The 14,260-nt window shown below is 39.4% G+C and overlaps 3 protein-coding genes across 5 annotated transcripts; 2 read left to right on the plus strand and 1 right to left on the minus strand.

The window, feature by feature from the left end:
- Nucleotides 1–1,175: 1,175 nt before the first annotated feature.
- On the plus strand, nt 1,176–4,581 carry LOC105169507 (Leucine-rich repeat protein kinase family protein). Its single transcript, XM_011089907.3, has 2 exons — nt 1,176–3,176; nt 3,824–4,581. The coding sequence occupies exons 1-2, from the start codon at nt 1,475–1,477 to the stop codon at nt 4,465–4,467; spliced, it is 2,346 nt and encodes a 781-aa protein (XP_011088209.1). The 5' UTR covers nt 1,176–1,474; the 3' UTR covers nt 4,468–4,581.
- A 1,700-nt stretch (nt 4,582–6,281) lies between these two features.
- Nucleotides 6,282–10,112, plus strand: LOC105169509 (D-3-phosphoglycerate dehydrogenase 1, chloroplastic-like). The gene is made up of 5 exons (XM_088883289.1): nt 6,282–7,083; nt 8,232–8,608; nt 8,718–8,828; nt 8,930–9,025; nt 9,250–10,112. Exons 1-5 carry the CDS (start codon nt 6,552–6,554, stop codon nt 9,919–9,921), a joined length of 1,788 nt encoding a protein of 595 aa, XP_088739415.1. The 5' UTR covers nt 6,282–6,551; the 3' UTR covers nt 9,922–10,112.
- On the minus strand, nt 8,052–14,156 carry LOC105169508 (sodium/proton antiporter 1). Of its 3 annotated transcripts, none has more exons than XR_016066697.1 (13): nt 13,701–14,156; nt 13,003–13,176; nt 12,743–12,871; nt 12,238–12,414; nt 12,022–12,128; nt 11,832–11,952; nt 11,433–11,494; nt 11,024–11,326; nt 10,549–10,843; nt 10,371–10,466; nt 9,910–10,190; nt 8,689–9,820; nt 8,052–8,623 (listed from the first exon to the last, which is right to left on the minus strand). XR_016066697.1 is itself a non-coding variant. In XM_020696269.2 (10 exons), the coding sequence occupies exons 1-10, from the start codon at nt 14,055–14,057 to the stop codon at nt 10,347–10,349; spliced, it is 1,845 nt and encodes a 614-aa protein (XP_020551928.1). In that variant the 5' UTR covers nt 14,058–14,149; the 3' UTR covers nt 10,192–10,346. The 3 variants fall into 3 exon arrangements, 1 of the variants encoding a protein (XP_020551928.1); XR_016066698.1 differs by having other exon boundaries at nt 9,910–10,194; nt 13,701–14,154; XM_020696269.2 differs by lacking the exons at nt 8,052–8,623; nt 8,689–9,820; nt 9,910–10,190 and having other exon boundaries at nt 10,192–10,466; nt 13,701–14,149.
- Between the last annotated feature and the right edge of the window lie 104 nt (nt 14,157–14,260).

Below are 14,260 nucleotides of genomic sequence, written 5' to 3' on the forward strand. Positions count from 1 at the left end.
AAGCAGGAAAAAATCAAATAGGTCCATGTCCATAATATATTATGGATGATGATAATATTGAACACACACTCGTGACTTGCTTTAAAATTCGTAGTGTTTTTGTTGGGTATTGAGAAAAATATTGTTTTTATGGGCTTTATAATTTAAATATTAATTGTTTTTGACATTTATATTGGTGATTGTTTTCCTCAAATGTGAACTCACCACCAAATTCAACACTGCCTCATGATTTCTGCTATTCATTTATCGATGACTATTTGAAATTTCAAATATGGAATATGAGGTTTTCAGACCAAGCCAACCAAAAAAAAAAAAAGTATTTATTTATTTGTTTTATATATGTTTGGAGTTTGGGACCAATCAAATTCTTTTCTTTTTTTTTTTTAATTTAATTTGTCCATTTTGAATTAACTTAAAATTTGAACTCCAAACATTCAGCCCAGATTTTCACTCATTTTTTAATTATATTATTTTTTGTATCTACAGCTTACATTTGACTGCCAAAAGATATCGAACAAAGCTAGGGGATTTTAACGGGGTGATTTTGTAAATTTGCAATAAATATGGGGCTTTTTCCTGGAACAGTATTAAAACTCACCTTTTCACATGCAGAGGTTTTTATCTTTTCACCTAAAACAAAGTGGTAAAAGCCCATCACTCACTGTTTCCTTCAACACATAATGGTGATTGATATGAATATGGGCTGTCCATATTATTTTCATTGCTTTCACCACCATATGCTATCACATAAATCGGCAGCATGGTTCGAATTCATACAATAAATTTTCTCACTTTTTACACAAACTCCCACGTTGATTGAAAATTTCTACTCAAATTAGGTCTAACAACATTCAAACAAATGAATATCACAGATGTTATTTCACTTATCATGTGATCGATAAATATAAAAATTTACAAATATAAAATATACGGTGGTCACCTACAAGTCAAACGATAACGGAATAAGTTAAAAATATAAAAAGAAAGAATGAAAAACAAGAGGGTGGTCACAGGTAAAATTTGTAAACAAGTGCTAGTGGTATGGGGGAAAGATTGGAAAAAAGTCAAAAGAATGAGGAGTTGAGCCACTCCAAAATCTTCAGCTGGGGTCCAACTCATTCTGAATGTCTTATAGCAGCAAACACTAAAACATAAGAAAAGATTCCTCTCTCTGCCTTTTCCTTTCCTAAACAAGTAGAACTAAAGTTTCTGTACAACATTTTAACAGAGTCTTGACAGCAAGAAATACAAACCATTCTCTCTGCATTTCCCCATACCCTTCATTTAAACTTCAACACTATTTCACCCTCAATTTAAAACAAAAACGACGACCACCAACTTTGTTTACAACTCTTCTTTTTTTTTTTTCTGGTCACCAGAACAAACATCTCTGTAGTTGGTTACCCTCTTCTCCCTTTGTTCCTCATGAAATAGGGGTTTGCATTATGCACATTTGTGGGATTTCTTTGACAAAATGAAGTGTTGTAAGAGCAGCAACAGTCTGCATCTTTGCAGGTCATTTTCCTTGTTTTTGCTTCTTTTGGCTCCTGCTGTTCTTGGCCTTAACTTAGATGGAAGTCTTCTTCTTTCCTTCAAATACTCTCTTCTCAGTGACCCTTTGTCAGTTCTTGATAACTGGGATTACAATGATGCCACCCCATGTTCATGGACTGGTGTAACATGTGCTCAGATTTTGGGGGGTACCTTTGGTGGCATGTCTGATATGTTCAGAGTCATTAGCCTTAGCCTTCCCAATTCTAAGCTTCTTGGTACTGTACCAGAAGACTTAGGCTTCATCCCACATCTGAGGACTCTTGATCTTTCAGGCAATTTCTTGAATGGGACTTTGCCTAATTCACTATTCAATGCCTCAGAACTTGAAGTCCTTTCATTAGCAAACAATGTGATCTCTGGTGGGATTCCTGAGTTCTTCGCCGGGCCGAAGAGTCTTAGGCTGCTTAACTTGTCTGATAATGCCTTAGCAGGAAACATCCCAAAAACCATAACTTCTTTGCAGAATCTAACAGTGGTTTCATTGAGGAGTAACTATCTTTCAGGCCCTATTCCCAGCGGTATTCATTCTTTCCAAGTCTTGGACTTGTCCTCCAATCTGTTGAATGGATCATTGCCTCTTGGATTTGGTGGTGAGAATTTGAGGTACTTGAATCTTTCCTCCAACAAGTTCTCCGGCTCAGTACCTCAAGAATTCGCGACAAAAATCCCAGGAAACGCGACCATCGATCTTTCGTTCAATGATCTCTCCGGAGAAATCCCAGAATCAAACAGTTTATCAAATCAGAAAACAGAGGCTTATGCAGGAAACACAGACCTTTGCGGCAAACCGCTCAAGAAGCTCTGCACTATTCCTTCAACTCTATCAACCCCACCTAATGTTACTACAAACACTTCTTCTCCGGCAATTGCAGCCATACCTAAGACAATTGGCTCCACCCCACTGCCTAATTCTCCTGACACAACCCCAAGTTCGGGTCAGATTCCACCACAGCACGGCCTAAAACCGGCTGCAATAGCAGGAATTGCGGTTGCCCCCTTAGCCGGAATAGCAGTTCTTGCAGTCTTATTCCTCTACATCTACCAAAAGAAGAAGAAGAAAGCAAATGCTGCAGCTAAAGAAACGTCGACCACAACAATCAAAGCACACGAATTCAAGAAAGATTCAGCGCCAGCAGCTGTAAAAGAGACGAAAAATCTTCCCACTTGGCCCTGCCTAAATGTGATCTCAAACGGAGAAGAAACATCAGAAGCCACGGGCTCAGACAGCGACGAGAACAGCAACTATGTTACTGATCACTCTCAACTGGAGAATCAGAATCAGAAGCATGAACAAGTTAAGAATGAGAGATCACTAGTGATGGTCGACGGTGAAACGGAGCTAGAACTGGAGACGTTGCTCAAGGCTTCCGCTTACGTGCTGGGTTCCAGCGGCGATAGCATTGTCTACAAAGCTGTGCTTCAAGATGGGACTGCATTTGCTGTAAGGAGAATCGGAGAGAGCAGCGTCGCGAGAATGAAGGAGTTCGAGGGCCAAGTTAAAGCCATTGCCAAACTGCGGCATCCGAATTTAGTTAGAGTTAGAGGGTTCTATTGGGGAGATGATGAGAAGCTCGTGATCTATGACTACGTCTCAAATGGAAGCCTGGCGAATGTTGGTTACAGTAAGTTACTTCTCCTTCAACTAATTAAGGTTTATCATCATCATCTTGCTCAAGTTTCTGCTGATTTTACTTAGCATAAATTGCTGCATATTCTTGCAAGAAGGGATTATTAACTCATTTTTTATCCATGTTGAGACAGCATTCTGAGTGTATGCATTGCTACATCTCTTTCAAGCTTAAGTTCATCGATACTTCCTCAAACTTCCATGAAGATTGGGACCAGAAGTAGTAAAATTTTTTTATGCTATTTCCTGTTTTAGATAAATATATATATATGTTGCTCTACAAGAAAGCTCCGGACCACATTGATTAAGTTGTTATGGGCCTCCATGTGAGGTAAATAAGGTTGAAAAACCTCTGCTCGGACAGAACATGTAATAAGCCAAAAACATGTGCTACCTTACCTCGTAGTCCTATATAGACACAGACACAAACACACACACTGAAATGAGAGAGAAAGAGAGAGAGAGAGAGAGAGCTAAACTTTACGAATTTTAGGTACTAATTACTCCATTAATAATACCAACATAGTTAGAGCTAGAAACTTTATTTTAACTTCTCATTGCAGACTCCCATAAACCTGTTCCTCTGTCTTCTTGGTTGGTTGTAAGTTATTTGTTAATTCATATATATGTTATTGGCTTCAGGAAAAATCGGGTCATCCCCGTATCATTTGCCTCTTGCAACCCGGATCAAGATAGCTAAAGGCGTAGCCAGGGGGCTGGCTTACATCCACGACAAGAAAAATGTGCATGGCAACATCAAACCTAGCAACATTCTCTTGACACCTGATATGGAGCCCATGGTCTGTGATTTTGGACTTCACTGGCTCATACATGGCAAGCACACCCGCAAATCCGATGGCTCAGCCAGGCATTTCGGCAGCAAGAGATCCACCGATGATTTATACGATCAATCCATTAACGGAAGCCCCTACATCGCCCCGGCTGGATTTGTCGGTTGCACGTCTCCTTATCATGCTCCGGAGTCGCTCAATAACCTCAAGCCTAGTCCCAAGTGGGATGTCTACTCTTTTGGGATTTTGTTGCTTGAGCTTCTGACCGGAAAAGTCTTCTCGGACCGGGAGTTGAGCCAGTGGAACGTGGGTTCGGTGGCCGAGGACCCCAACCAGGTCCTGAGGATGGCCGATGTGGCGATAAGGGGTGATGTGGCGGGACGGGAGGAGGCCATGCTGGCATGGTTTAAACTAGGGTTTAGTTGTGCTTCATTGGTCCCTCAGAAGAGACCTTGCATGAAAGATGCAGTTCATGTGTTGGAAAAAACCCCATGATGTTCAAATTAATGATGCAGGGGTGTGTGTTGGAAGCAAAAGTTAAGGTTGTAATTGGATGAAGGGAGTGTCCTTTAGTCTTTTTGACTAATTACAATATGTTTGTTTGCGTAAGCAAGTTGTGAAATCTTGTCTGATGATATCAAGCTGGCGTGATAATTGTAACTTAACCGATTGATAAAGTTGTTAATGACATGCCGGTCAATTTTAATTTAAAATTTATATTAAAAAAATAATCAATCACATAATAAATTATATTTCAAAAATAATTAGAGGAGGGGGCTATGAGATTTTGCTTTGTTGTTAAGCATATAAACTCAATTATTAAAGTTGGTGCAATGACTAATAAGATTGATTGATTAAAGGGTCATCATGAAAAGAAGAGAAGCCTAAACAGTGGCTGCTATTTCTCACTTTTTATATGTGTCTTGTCATTTTGAGCCTTAAATCTAATTATTACACCAAAAGCCTAAATCTCTTGTACTTATCCTCTAATTTTTTGGGGAATATATATATATATATATATATATATTTATTTATAAAAAAAATGACTTTTCCTTTTTTGACCAATGATATTAAAAATGACTTATGAGTTATGATTAAAAGTTTTCTTTAGAAAAAGAAAAAACTATATGATCGTGTGGAAAAATATATTCATCTCTATTTATTTGTGTTTTTATTTTCAATTTTCAATCAAAATATATATTTTTATATCAAATTAATATTTTTTTTAATAAAAATATGTATAAATAAATATATTATTACTTTAATTACTATTTATGATTGACACTGATTAGTTATGGTGTAAGTTAGATGAATTTTTTAAGCTTTTCAACTTAATTAGTTTTGTCAATTTCATCTAACCTCATCAGGTAAATATGTATTTTATTGTCTTACTTAAATAAAATAAAATACAATAAAAAAACAAAGTTAGGTCCATATTGAACTGAACTGGGCCATACTCTCCCATTGTTTGACCCAAGACCAAACATGTGAGGCTTCCTTCACTTGTGGGCCTGGCCCAAATAAATTCTCCTGCTAGAAGAAACCCACAACGAAATTTCATATATGCGCTTCGCATATAATATCTATGAATAAAATATTAATAGGTGCGGCACATTCAGATGTATGTATAATCAAATAAAACCATACAGTCATAACAAAAAGAATTTCTGAAATAATTAAAATTTTCAAGAATGTTACATCCCATGCAAAAATAAATAAAAACACCTTGATTGATAAAGAAATAAGATTGTTGGAAGCTATGAATTGCTGGGAGTTAGTGTCACAGTCACAATCAGAGTCACCTACCTCCATGTCATTTATTTATTTGCATTCAATGTTTCTTTAGTTCAACACAAATTGAAAATAAAATATGTACCTAGTACTAGTAGTGGGACCCACAGGAGTTGGTGGATGTCCAAATCTAAACTTGCCTTTCTCAACCAGCAAACTGTTGTTTGGCAATGGCATTACAATGTGTGAGGACTGAGGAGGAGGGTTGGTGTCTTTTCTTTTTCTTTTTTTCCCACAATTATAAAAATGAAAACACAGTGTGTGGCGTTCCAGAAGTAGTTAGAGAGAAATGCGGGTAGGCCATGTATATCACCCTCCACTTCTCTCTTCATTTTTTCTTTATTAAAATCATATCATAAGATTTTTTATGCACAACTTTAATAATTTTTGTGGGTATTCTAACTAAGAGTTGCATTTCAAAGTAATAAAATTTCACCATTTTTCTCGATTTAATATGAGCATTCTTCGTATCTAGACTCATCCCTCTTAGGACACACACACACACACCTCTTGTTCTAACAATTCAAATCATATGAACGTGAGATTTTGAGGTCTAGATACGAAGAATTCTTGAATATTATTTATTTAGATTAATTTAAAAACAAAAATATAAAAAAGAATTGTTGCAAAGAAGACAAGTTTAAGATCGGTGGGTAAGCAGCAGTATATGTACATGTACAGTCGGGTCCTCCGACTATAAAACCGCATCATTTTCCCCATTCCTCCACCGCACACGCATTCCTCCCACTCCCGCTACGATTTAGCCATCGTACCAGACAGATATTGAAATGACGTCGACCAGCCTTAGAATCTTGCCGCAGTCTTCCACCAGGGTCTCATGGCTACCACACCGCCCCCTCTCCACCACTTTCGGCGTCACCACCCTCTCCTTCCGCCGCCACCTCGACCATCCCCGCAGCTTCGTTGTCCTCTCGATGGATGGGAAGCCGACGATTCTCGTAGCCGAGAAGCTCGGAGAGGCGGGGCTGAAGCTCCTTGAAGAATTCGCGAATGTGGATTGCTCGTATAACCTCACCCCCGAGGACCTCTGCACCAAGATCTCACTCTGCGATGCGCTGATTGTTAGGAGTGGGACTAAAGTGAGCCGGGAGGTGTTTGAGTCATCCGCCGGGAGGCTGAAGGTCGTGGGAAGAGCCGGCGTTGGAATTGATAACGTGGATCTGGGGGCGGCGACTGAGCATGGATGTCTTGTGGTGAATGCGCCGACTGCTAACACCGTTGCCGCTGCGGAGCATGGAATCGCTCTGCTTACTGCCATGGCGAGAAACATTGCTCAAGCCGATGCCTCCGTCAAAGCTGGTTAGTCATTAATTCTTTAATCTATATACACACGTCAACCAAGCACGTCCGATGCTACCATTCTTCCCCCCCTTATTTGAGTGTCAAAACTTTGTCAGACATTTCTTGAAACAGTACTCTTTAATTCATCTCAAAGATGAGTGAATTTAGTAAGATGGATCTCTTATTTTAAATTTCGTGAAAAAGTGACGCTTTACTGTGGGTGGTGATGTTGTGATCCTTGAAATCTGTGTAGTTGTAAAATAAAGATACCCGAAACCTTTTTCTGTTATGAGATGGAATCATGGAAGATACTTTAATTTAATCTGGAACAGCCAAGAAAGTAATACTAAGATTCCGTTTCAAATTAGAACTTTTTGGGATAGTTCTGTTCTTTTTGTTTTTAATTTAGAATAGCTATGTCGATATGCTCTAAAACATTCCACACAATCCTAATTCACCTTACACAGAAAAAACAACTGAGAATCATTCAGTATTTCAAAAAGTTAATCTTTGTCATTATGGTGAACTTTATACCTTCTCATATCCTCTGTATACCCTAAGTTTCTGGGCTTTGTGTTTTATGTATCTTCTCTGTCTGTGAGAACTTAACTGGATCAATTGAGTGAGGAAAGAACGGAGCAAAAAGGGTATCTGAATTCTGAAAGGTGGTGTTGATTCAAGAACCGCCGCTGGCATAATCATATCCTTTTCACATATTAGTTATGGTGGTTCTTGTCTTTTCTTTTCCTTACAATAATTGCTATATTGGAAAATTGTTGCAACATTGCACAGCCATGGTCACTCACAGTTCCTTTGCTCATGGAGACCATACCTTTCACAATCACACGCTTTCTCTTCTCTCACGTTTTTATAAGTGACATTCATTCTCTATACATAAAGCGTTCTTTGTATGACTTCTGTTAGTTGTAACATGCTTTAGTTAGCTTCAGTAGTTAGATGTTAGTTAGCAATCTATTGAAGCTTAGTTAACAGCAGATACACAGTTCATCTTCTTCACCTGTGTATTTAAGCTACGCAGTACATTGTTCCATTCTCTGAATGAAATTCATTTCATAGTCAAACTTTCTCTCTAATTTCCAGTCAATGGCGAATACTCTGTTTTTGCTTCAAAATTTTCTCAAGTTATTAGGCTGGAACTAATCCAGGTAAATGGCTGAGGAGCAAATATGTTGGTGTATCTCTTGTTGGTAAGACACTGGCGGTGATGGGCTTTGGTAAGGTTGGATCAGAAGTTGCTAGGCGTGCCAAGGGACTCGGTATGCATGTCATTGCACACGATCCGTATGCCCCTGCTGACCGCGCTCGTGCAATAGGTGTAGAGCTTGTGAGCTTTGATAAAGCGATTGCATCAGCCGATTTCATCTCACTTCACATGCCACTTGTTGCTGCTACATCAAAAATGCTAAATGATGAAACTTTTGCAAAGATGAAAAAAGGTGTCAGAATTATTAATGTTGCACGTGGTGGTGTGATTGATGAAGAAGCATTGGTAAAGGCCATTGATGCCGGCATTGTCGCCCAGGTTTTTGCTTCATCCCTGAAAGGAGAAATAATTATTAATTGATGTTTACTGTGGGCTTTTAGTAAGGCCAACTATTGTACCATTTTCTGATTCTCTAGTCTCATTCCAGGCAGCGCTTGATGTATTCACAGAAGAGCCACCAGCGAAGGACAGCAAGTTGGTACAAAGTGAGAATGTAATAGCAACTCCACATCTTGGTGCCAGTACAATGGAAGCTCAGGTTTGTTTAATGCTGCTGCCCCTTCTGCTCTCTCTCTCTCTCCAGCTTCCCTCCGCTTTTGCTTCTATTTCTTGCATGATGTTGTTTGAATTTGCATCCAGGAAGGGGTCGCAATTGAAATAGCTGAAGCTGTTGTTGGAGCCTTGAAGGGAGAGCTTGCTGCCACTGCTGTCAATGCACCTATGGTTCCTGCTGAGGTACTTCAAAATGTTGTTAGTCGAAGTTAAGCTATGGGCTTGCAGGAAGTGTGTCATTTGATGTATCTGCATTCTGAAATTGCTGTTTCCCTAACACCATACTCTCATTTAACACGACGGACTTATTTAGATAAGACTTCTTCCAGTAGCCCTCTTATCTTGTCACCAAACACATTTGATTTGTAAAGTTCATGGAAGTTTATGATATAAATCCTTGATTGCAGGTTCTCACTGAGCTGAAGCCTTTTGTTGCTCTTGCTGAAAAACTTGGTAGACTTGCTGTCCAATTAGTAGCAGGTGGTAGTGGCGTAAAAACGGTAAAAGTTACATATGCTTCTGCTAGAGCCCCAGATGATCTTGACACCAGGTTGCTCCGTGCCATGATTACCAAGGGTCTGATTGAACCCATCTCAAATGTTTTTGTGAATTTGGTAAATGCTGACTTCACTGTTAAACAGAGAGGAATCCGCATAACTGAAGAACGGGTTATGCTGGATGGTTCACCCGAAAGCCCACTCGAATCAATCCAAGTTCAAATTGCCAATGTGCAATCTAAATTTGCCAGTGCCATTTCTGATTCTGGCGAGATTAAAGTGGAAGGTCGAGTTAAAGATGGAATTCCGCATCTGACTAAGGTAGGGTCTTTCGAAGTGGATGTCAGCTTGGAAGGCAGTATCATACTCTGCAGCCAAGTCGATCAGCCAGGAATGATTGGAAAAGTCGGTAGCATTTTGGGAGAGGAGAATGTGAACGTGAGCTTTATGAGTGTTGGAAGGATAGCCCCGAGGAAGCAAGCTGTTATGGCGATTGGAGTTGATGAGGAACCAAGCAAGAAATCATTGAAAAGGATTGGTGAAGTCCCAGCTATTGAGGAATTTGTTTACCTTAATCTGTAGTTCATCTACCATATTCTGGATCATGTTTTCTCCCAATTTTGACAACTTTTGTTGCATTCTGTAGCAGCTTTAGCTCAGGAAAATAAATGATTCAGCTACAGGATTGAATTATGTATTTCGTGGAGTGATCATTGTATCAAATTTTGAGATGAGGAATATGCATTTTTCTTTATACGATACAAGAAAGAAAAGCTTGCTACCTTAGCTCTATCAAGAAGCAAGATTGTGAACTGATGATTACTTCTGCTAGTCTGACGCTTGGCAAGATCCTTCCTATGCAAAGGAACCTTTATTATGTGTCTTTGAGAAGGATATAGGAAAATATGTGAATTACATATTTTTTTTGGCAACCGATACGAGGAGCTACATTTGCATGATATGGCGGTGATGCACACCAAGAAACCGATCTAGTTTATCATTTTTGTTTAAGAACCAGAAAGGAATGGAACCTGTGCAAGAGCTGTGGGAAGGGAAATGTTGAGATTATGAACAGCCAGATATGCAGCAATACCAGCAGCATAACCAGCAAAAGCAAAGCCACTTACCTGCATAACCAAAACATAAGCAGATGTAATAAAATCAGGACATTTTCACACAAGCTGATAAATTGCACAGAATGATATATACCTTTCGCAGGTACCAAAAGAAGTCGACTTTCTCCATCCCCATAAATGCAACACCAGCAGCAGAGCCGATGACTAACATGGATCCACCAGTGCCAGCACAATATGCCACCAGCTGCCAGAACTCAGAATCTTGAGGAAAAGAAGAGAGATCATACATTCCCATTGTTGCTGCAACCAATGGGACATTGTCTATAATTGCTGATACTACTCCTATTGAACTTGCAATCAGTTCAACATTTGGAATATGGGTGTCCAGGTAATTTGCTAACTCCCGCAGAATACCTGCTGCTTCAAGGCTGTGAAGGAAGATAGTATTAGAACAGAAACAATAGATGTCGTGTTCATAAAAGGTAGAGTTGTCAAGATACGGGTCTCAACTCTCAAGCTGAGTTGAACACATTTTATCAATTTCATGCCAATCTGGTGGGGTTGAAGTGTTTGAATTTTGATGGAGTCCAACCTAAGCATAAAAGTACCTGCTGACTGACAGAAGGATACCAAGGAAGAAAAGAGCTCCTTGAGTGTCGATTCTTGATAAAGCCTGTGGAACTTTTAACCGCTGTCTTTCAGATTCACCATAGTGTATAGCATCTGTGACGATCCAAAGAACTCCCAGTCCAAGCAGCATACCCATGTAAGGGGGTAACCCAGTCAAAGCTTTGAAAACTGGGACAAATACCAGGGCACCAATTCCAATGGAGAAAACAAGCTTGCCTCGAGGAGCCATCTGTTCAGATGCCAAAACATCTGCGGAACTTTGGCCTTTCCCATTGACTTCGCTGGATGAAGAGAAACGTTTAATATGATTTATTTGTCAAAAACTTGTAATTTTTAACAATTTTAGAAATACATCGGCTGTAGTTAAACTTTCTGCTGCAAAAATACCTAGTGAGGGACATGAGAGCCAGAGGGACAGCCAGTGAAACGGCTGATGGTATTGCTAAGTCCTGTGGCATAGACAAAGAAGAAAGTTAAAGAATGCTTGTAATGTTAAAACTCAAAATAACAGGGGTTGCATATGCAATACTGATTGAATGATGATTTCAGATTGCTGCATCGGAAGTGATAAAAGTAATGTGGGATAATCAACCAGAATTTGATATATGCAGTTGTATTAACATGATTTGCATTTATTGTCAGTCTCTTATGCAATTAATATTAGTTTTTTTCTCAATCAAACAAATTTAGCATCAGTTTTACTTTTGTACTGCAAGGATATTTATACATAATTCTTGTCATCCCAAAAAGTTCGAATATTCTCTCGAGTTATCATAGGGGAAGAACCTTCATTGTCTGCAATGTAGATATTTGGCCATGAATCCAGAGCATAGTGGTAGTAACATCACCAATCGGTGTCCATGCTCCACCAGCATTTGCTGCTATAACAACTACAGCACCCAGAAGCCTGTCGAGCAGATTCAGAATTAATAGACAATCTCTAACATAAACCAGACACTGGTGGCTATGGACTTACTTTCGGTATTCTGACGGTGGTACCAACTTTCTCAACAATGAGACCATGACAATAGTAGATGTCAAGTTGTCAAGGACTGAGCTGAGAAAAAATGTTACAAAACCTACCTGGAGCAATTAGCATCAGTTAGTCAAGCACCAGAAGATAGCACACAATTATAAATTAGAGAAATGCGTCATCTCATCAACAAGAGAAAAGGTTTATAAGACCATTTACCACCCAAAGCAGAGTTCTTGGTTTGCGAGTGGTGATATTGTCTGTGACCAGCTTGAATCCTTGATGCGCATCAACTATCTCAACGATGGTCATTGCACCAAGCAAGAAAAACACTATTTCACTGACTTCACCAGATGCATGAGACAACTCCGAAACAGCTACCTCAGTTGAAGGGGCCTGAAACGGGCATTTCAATATTACTTGTTCAATGAGGAAGGAAATGGCGACCATTAGCCCCTACTCATCTAGAGAGTCCACGGTTCCTAATACATAAAGAACTTAGGTTGAAGAGTAAAAAGGAGGTAGAGGTAGGTTTTAGGTGCAATTAACTGAGGGCCATCAAAGAATTAGTTTCCCCAGCGATCAGATATCACATAAATAAGTTGTTTCAAGAGTAGCCACGTGGACTTGGACCTATTTAAAGACCAAGAAGATATTAAAGTACACATCATTAGATTCACACTAGAATGAAAATAGTAATGGCTGGCCGAAGACTAATCCTTACCCCAATGCTCCTTATAACCCACAAGCTAACGGCCATCAGAAGTCCAACTCCACTTTTGTTGAAGGCAAGAGATTCTTCAAATATTATGCCAGCATATCCAATTCCAAATAACAATGCCATTGCAAGATCCTGAATCACCATAATTGGGTCCAACATCATCATAAATTTATTTTTTCTTTTTCTTTAACAGCACTTACGAGAGTGAGTGAGTCATAGCAAATTAGAGATTGTGAAAATCAGACATTCAGCTGGAGATAAACCTGGTTTGCTGCCACCCATGAATGATTTATTGCCAGTGCTCCAGTTCCAGCAGCTGCAAGAACTGCAAGAGCTTTCAGCAAATCTGTCTTTGGTTGGTAACTGGCCTCAAAATCTTCAGAGCTTGTTTCATCAACAGAACATAAAGGATCACATGTTCCAGAGGGGCTTACGTCCTACATGAACATAAAATCCAAAAATTAGCTTGAATCAGTGTCTGACTAAAACGGTGGAAAAACAGGGTTACAAACTAGAAAACATTATAGCATACAACATAAGCAACAACCCTCTCCAAAACTATCAAGACACGATTGGCCTAATTATCTCATCAGACACCATAACCTTGATGATCAACAAGTTCTATTAGTCAACAATACAACTCATTATTACAAGTTATATCTAATGCCATAAAATAAGTTCTATCACTTTATTCCTCTTATCAAGCTTCAGAATCAAGACAAGCGGTTGATCAAAAGAAGGCCCCAAAATAATTCTTCCTTTTTTCTTTTTCTTGCAAATGGATGCAGCGAGTGATTTAACGATATCTCACCAAAGACCAGCACAGGGAACATAATAACAACACCCTTTCTATTCATTGAATAGGAGCAGAAAGTTCAAAATGCGAAGTGATTCAAGAACAAACATGATCTTTCAGGATTACTTATTCAGGACAAATAAGTAAAGAGACAAACATTAAGACCTGCAGCTGATTGTCTGAGTCGTACTGAGACAGGGTCGATGAAGTAGAAGAACTACCCCGGGCCTTGTCCTCAGCCCGCGCAAGAAGAAGCCCGTTTCTGTGCAACAAGAATCTCGGGCCATCTCCTTGCTTCAACCAAGAGGAAGAGTGGAGCAAAAGAGGAGGCGAGGACGCTGGGCATTTCTTGAATTTGTGAGATGAAGAATGATGGAGATGGATTCTAACTGGGTGAGGGAGAGCAGCAGACATTACAGTGAATATATGTTGTTGAATAAATGGATTGGAAATCGAGGAAGCTAAGCTGTGTGAGTGGAGTAAGTGAGTGGATGGGATTTTTGGAGTGGGCAATCCGTGCATTATTATTACCAGACAAACAATGAGTCTTATACTTGAGAGAGATGAAATATCCGTCGCGAGCTGAAGGTCGCTCTTTGATAAAAAGCGTGCTTCTTCGCTCTTCCGCAAAAATCGCAGCTTTCACATGAGTTAATGCCATACATATATACTAAAGTTTGAACATTAAAGTCGCACGAGCACTTGGGCGATTTCTAACTGTTTGC

Source organism: Sesamum indicum, linkage group LG8 (genome assembly GCF_026168435.1).
Source record: "Sesamum indicum cultivar Baizhima isolate 11 linkage group LG8, ASM2616843v1, whole genome shotgun sequence".
Classification (NCBI taxonomy): Eukaryota; Viridiplantae; Streptophyta; class Magnoliopsida; order Lamiales; family Pedaliaceae; genus Sesamum; species Sesamum indicum.

Bases quoted from the DNA above. Each gene is read 5' to 3' on its own strand.
- LOC105169508 (XM_020696269.2), bottom strand. From the start codon at position 14,057: ATGCACGGATTGCCCACTCCAAAAATCCCATCCACTCACTTACTCCAC. The intron at 12,415-12,742 runs GTAAGGATTAGT...TGCCCGTTTCAG, and splicing joins GGGTTATAAGGAGCATTGGG to GCCCCTTCAACTGAGGTAGC. The intron at 11,953-12,021 runs GTAAGTCCATAG...TCTGCTCGACAG, and splicing joins CCACCGTCAGAATACCGAAA to GCTTCTGGGTGCTGTAGTTG.
- LOC105169509 (XM_088883289.1), top strand. From the start codon at position 6,552: ATGACGTCGACCAGCCTTAGAATCTTGCCGCAGTCTTCCACCAGGGTC. The intron at 7,084-8,231 runs GTTAGTCATTAA...GAACTAATCCAG, and splicing joins CGATGCCTCCGTCAAAGCTG to GTAAATGGCTGAGGAGCAAA. The intron at 8,829-8,929 runs GTTTGTTTAATG...ATTTGCATCCAG, and splicing joins CCAGTACAATGGAAGCTCAG to GAAGGGGTCGCAATTGAAAT.
- LOC105169507 (XM_011089907.3), top strand. From the start codon at position 1,475: ATGAAGTGTTGTAAGAGCAGCAACAGTCTGCATCTTTGCAGGTCATTT. The intron at 3,177-3,823 runs GTAAGTTACTTC...TATTGGCTTCAG, and splicing joins CCTGGCGAATGTTGGTTACA to GAAAAATCGGGTCATCCCCG.